General features: G+C 37.0%; 1 protein-coding gene across 1 annotated transcript; it reads right to left on the bottom strand.

Moving 5' to 3' along the window:
* Window positions 1-1,391: 1,391 nt before the first annotated feature.
* LOC306770208 (receptor-transporting protein 3-like) lies at window positions 1,392-4,547 on the bottom strand. Its single transcript, XM_079259044.1, has 3 exons — window positions 4,455-4,547; window positions 2,575-2,743; window positions 1,392-2,179 (listed from the first exon to the last, which is right to left on the bottom strand). The coding sequence occupies exons 1-3, from the start codon at window positions 4,465-4,467 to the stop codon at window positions 1,831-1,833; spliced, it is 531 nt and encodes a 176-aa protein (XP_079115170.1). The 5' UTR covers window positions 4,468-4,547; the 3' UTR covers window positions 1,392-1,830.
* Window positions 4,548-5,298: the final 751 nt, after the last annotated feature.

The raw sequence follows: 5,298 nt of genomic DNA, 5'->3' as shown, positions 1-5,298 counted from the left end.
TGACAGATGTCAAAGATCTGGTGCCCACACATATTCCTAAAACAGATGCTGCAACAAGTCTCCTTTTTAACATGTTACAAACTTCTTGGCAGTAAGTATCCCATAATTATCTTTTGGCTTGCCCTAGCTGAAGTGCAAGTACTATTACAATGATTTACCACATCATGCAAAAGGATTACAATCCTGAAGAACCCCCTGTGCAGTTACTACTGTCTGTCTGTAGTAACTGCACAGGTCCAAGAAGGACGGCAACTTCTATACACTGGATGACAGGCCATTACTTTACAGCCTCTATTTTATATGGATCTGTTGCAGTGCTGTTTCAAGATATATGATTTCCTAAAATCTCACCTCTGTCTGAAGAAAATGGCATATACTCCACTCTACTTTAAGGCCTGTGTGGTTACGGTGCTCAAACGTTATGCTAAGTCTTTGTAAGTGGGACTGGAATGAGGGAGATTTACAGAATATACTAGTATAATCTAACAAACAACCTAAACAGTAACTTTGCCAGAGAATTAGTGTTGCTTTGGCTTGGATGATGTGTTTGAATTCTTATTTTTGAAGAATAAAGGCCTGCTCTTCTGTGGTACAGTTAGTAGGCTGCTCTGCAGAGTTTCTCCATGTTAGCAATTTATCAGAAGCTGAAAGCATCATCACTTTAATTGACTGTGCAGTGGTCATGTGGTAATTGTTTTTAACATGATATAACCTCAATAAATATTTAAAGGGGCAATAAGTGGAAATTCATCATTTCTGGGTTAAAGGAAATGAAAACTTGCTATGTGAAGACCTAGAGGTGTAATTTCATCTGGAGTATATAAGTGGAAATATAGCATGATGTGATATCACATACTTGTCTGTGTTGATCTCCAGTTCTCTTTACCATCCGGTTCGGCTGCATGTTCATGTGAATTGCCTCCTCTATTCCTCTCAAGCGAGCAATGGCACTGCATATTTTCAAAGTAAAATGGCAGTGAATGGAACAAAACGTTCATCTGAAGACAACCAGGATCCAACATTACCTCTAAAAACAACTAGATGTTGCCGTAGAAGTTGTTGGATAAAGAAATGGACAGAAGAGGACAAATACTAACCTTCTATTTCTAAATTGGAGAGCTAAAGGAGCCTCTTCTACTGTAAATAACAATATGAACACCAAAAGTTACTCTGAAAAGCGATATTGTTATGCTTAGTGTGTTTGTACTTTGTACATTGGTTTACAGATGAGACAAGTTTTAAGAGGTACAGGGAGGTGTGGCTCATGACACACTTAGTTTAGTTTTACAGGCAGCATACAACAACAAACTTCACAGTCGAATCATTTTTATTTTTTGTTCCTTTAACAAAAAACAAACAGTTGCAGAAACATTTGGATAACAATTGGGTAATCGAAGTAGAAAGCAGTACATAGTGAATATAATTAAACATACTATGACTAAATAAGCAGCCTGTGATGGACTGGCAAGCTGTCCAGGGTGTACCCTGCCTGTCGCCCAAAGCCAGCTGGGATAGGCTCCAGCTTCCCCGCGACCCACTGGACTAAGCGGTTATGATAATGAATAAAAGAATGACTAAATAAGTATTCAGTACACTATTTGTACTTACAGAACAAAGATCCTGCAGTTATACAAGCTGAATAAATACAAAAAGTGCAATTTAAACAATAAAACAAACAAAAAAATAAATCTAAAAGAGGCCAGAAAGGTGAATTATTTCCATGACATAAAAGAGATAAACATAACACAATAAGCCAACATTAAAACTAAGGAATAGATTAAAAAAACAGAAACTTCGAATAATTTTTCTCTGTGACATAGAGGCACATTTTTAATCATCATCATCATCCTGGCAGCAAATGCCCATACGGCAGGCCTCACACAGAGCCTTTTCATGGGGTTTGGTGTACATTTGAGTGGGGGAGGTTGTTGAGCCATCATCATCATCATCCTCATCATTATAGCAGTTCTTCCTGATCCTGGAAAACAGCTTGAGCAAAGCATGCTCCACGTCTTTTGTTTCAAAACCTGGGAGGTCAAACTCGTCGTCTCTGCAACGTCGACAGGCCTGACCAAAGGGCCGCATGATCACTGTGCCGCGGCCATTCCGCAGCCGGTATCGAAACAATAATACCACACGTGCGGAAGGCCAGGTTTTGCTGCAGGATGCACACTTAAAGCTATTGAGAGGGAAGGACGATAAATACTGAGGGTCAGGTAAGTGGCAACTTTCAGTTTAAAAAAACACTTGCAAAACCAAAATGTTTTTTAAACTAGATTTTTAGATTTTTTTTGTCAGTCAAAGCATTTCCTGTTCTCCACTAAACCTCCTTAAGCAGCATAACATGTACGGTGACCTTTTTTAACCAGCGCGCAGAACTTATTTTAGCCTCAGAGTGGCACTGTTTAATCACTGTACTGAAACTGCCTCCTGTCACATAGCTAACCAGGAAAATCTATCTATGAGAAAATGGGTGGATGCTGTTTGATTGCAGCATTTTCTGATTTTAATTTTCCTTTAACTTGTATTTCAATTGTTTAAAAAAACAAATATCTCAAGAAAGACAATACATACTTTCCATAGGCGCAGTGGTTGTAGACTTTCCAGCCCCTCTTCCTCTCATCCTTGGTCACTTGGTCCGTCTGAGTGTAATTAAAGTTGAGAGTCCACTGGTCTCCATAATCCAGCTCGTCATCATTCAGAAGTTCATTAAAGATGTCTAACCACAAGGAAGGACTCCAGTCTGCAGGAGTACAACAATTTTACAACAAATTAAAAAATCTAATTGAACACGTCATGGAAATGCAGGAAATAATAACGTACAAAAATGAATGATGTAAACCTGCAAGTGTATTCTTCGTAGCGTGTGACTGATACTATAGAAAGGCTATTAGAAGAATGGATTTTTGTTTTAAGAACACAAAATGAAAAAAAATGTTATAATAAAATATTTCCAGTATACAGTATGTCATGGCCTAAATGTACCTCTATATGTTAGTATCGTTTAGAATTTGAACCTTCAATGATTAGCAGCGAGAACCCTTCCCCTGCAACCCACAGCCCTGATCATCATGGAAGAAGTTTATGTGTTTATGTGTAAAGGGAAATTCTGAGGCCAGAGAACACGGTCTGACACTTGTGGAAAATCATATGAACATTAACTTTTAAAATTTGTTTTCAAATCCAAGACATTGTTTTCAGTCTCCTCTGTTTCTGAGTGTGTGTTCCTGCTTTGGATGACTGAGTTTCCTGTGTATAGCGTTATCACTTGTTTAATTTTCATATAATTAAAGTTTCTGTTTTTTTGTTGAGCCTTTTTGTCGTGTGGTTCTGTTTTTGCATTCTACAACGCTGCAGTTTTTTCTAATTGAAGCTATTTTTCCATTTTTCCTGTAACCCATGTAGAGATGTAGTGATAGTGGAGTCCTCTAAGTAATTAGGAACATAACAGACGATAAGCTGATGTTCCACTTGCTAAAATGACAAGGTACAAACATTCCTTTCTAACTTCTAGTACTTCCCTACTAAACTCCAGAAGAAAATACCTCATCTATTTTGTTGTTTTCCTTTTTAATCCTAATTCTAAACATAATTTGAAATTCTGTAGCTTTTATCCATACTTTTTACCTTTACTTTTACCCTTTCTGATTGAGTATATCTATCTTTCCTCTATTCAGTGTATGTTATTTGATAGATGGATGAATATTTGTGTCTTTGTTCAAACTGTTTCAAACATTTGTCCCACTGGGGAAAAATATAAGAGTTTATTGATAAGATTCCCCCTCAGTTTGTCTGCACAAATCTGAGGTCGGGAATCGCAGAACTTTGAAAAATACACAACTATGCACATCAACTGATATTTCTTCAAGTGCAATGCAACTATTATGAATCCAACTGTGTTTTTCTCGTTTATGCAATCAACTCTGGAAATCTGAGTACAACATTTGAAACATTTCCTCTGAAACCTAAGATTTTTGTATCACAATGAAATACAAACATGAGGATTTGTAGTCAAGAGGCAACAACAACAGTGTGAAACTTTTTTCTAAACAAGTTCAAGTGGCAGAAAGATGGAGAGAGCAGTAAAGACTCATACTGAGCAGAAACAGAGAGCAGAACACAGTAATGTGTTGTGCAGAGGAAATGTTTCACATTGCTCCAAACTCTGAAAAGTCAGCCCCCATTTTAAACGTGATGAGCATTGATCTCTGTTGTTCCTATGGTTAAACTCTTGAAGCACTTGAAGTTTATGTTTTTTTTCTGATGTAATTATCAATTTATGCTTCACATAACCACCATACATTAAACACTTTTACATTTGAAATTCTGACTTTACTGAGTGATTTTAGTTGTTGTTGTTTCACCATAAAGACATTTCCAATTGATCTAAAAAGCAACACAATAAAAAAATCGACAGAATAATAAACGTATTTCATGAGAAAGTATTTTGTTACCGTATTTGCTCATTTTGATTGATGGTCGGATGTCTACTAGCCTCTGAAACGTAGAGATGAAAATGTGTTTGGCTTCTGAATGTGGGTCTGCTGACTGCTTCACTGTTTATAGCCTAGCATCAGCTGTTATTCCAGAAACGAAACTTAACTTTACTTTCGTTTTCCTTCTCGTCAGTGTTCAATGTGACGCAGCAAACAAGCGGAGATCAATACAAACAAAACGACTGTCAGGGATCTGGGTTGGTGTTTTTCAGGTTCTGCTGGAAGGTGCCAGTGGACCTGTACCCGGAGGGTGATTTCCAAAGGTCGCAGAATTTCCCTCCGGATTCCTCGTCATCACACCAACCATTCACATCTTCAAAACAAGCAAGAAATCCAACACCTGCCCAGAAATCTCCTGATCCTACCACAGATTATATATTTCTCTTTACGGTTAACCTGCTTTTCCGTGCCCCTGGATTTTTCTGGACATCATATTTCAACATTTCTCCAATAAAACCTTATCACTTCTAAACTTCTTTTGCTTCATTTGCATGCGGGTCAAAAACTTCAACACCATGATGCCTACAGCGTTATTACTCTCTAGAAAGATATTTATTTTGTTTATTAAATAATCATATAAATGAGAGCATTAAATATAATCAAACGAATAAGATGTAAAATATGCTTTATTATTTTTTGGAAGAGAATTATAAAGGAAAGAGAAAAAGAAAAAGCTGAAATGAAAATAGTAACTTCATCGGTATCGGCTTATTAGGCTATTTTCTTATTTTCTAAAATATACATTTCTCATTTTATCACCACGTTTTACTTGTTTGCATGCATCGACGGCCTTCTTGTTGTT

The sequence above is a fragment of the Telmatherina bonti genome, assembly GCF_933228915.1.
Source record: "Telmatherina bonti genome assembly, chromosome: 19".
In the NCBI taxonomy this organism is placed as follows: Eukaryota; Metazoa; Chordata; class Actinopteri; order Atheriniformes; family Telmatherinidae; genus Telmatherina; species Telmatherina bonti.
This window is presented reverse-complemented; position numbering and strand designations above follow the sequence as displayed.

Excerpts from the sequence above, each read along its gene's own strand:
- LOC306770208 (XM_079259044.1), bottom strand. Across the intron at positions 2,180-2,574 it reads AACCACTGCGCCTATGGAAA|CTTTAAGTGTGCATCCTGCA; the intron begins GTATGTATTGTC and ends CCCTCTCAATAG.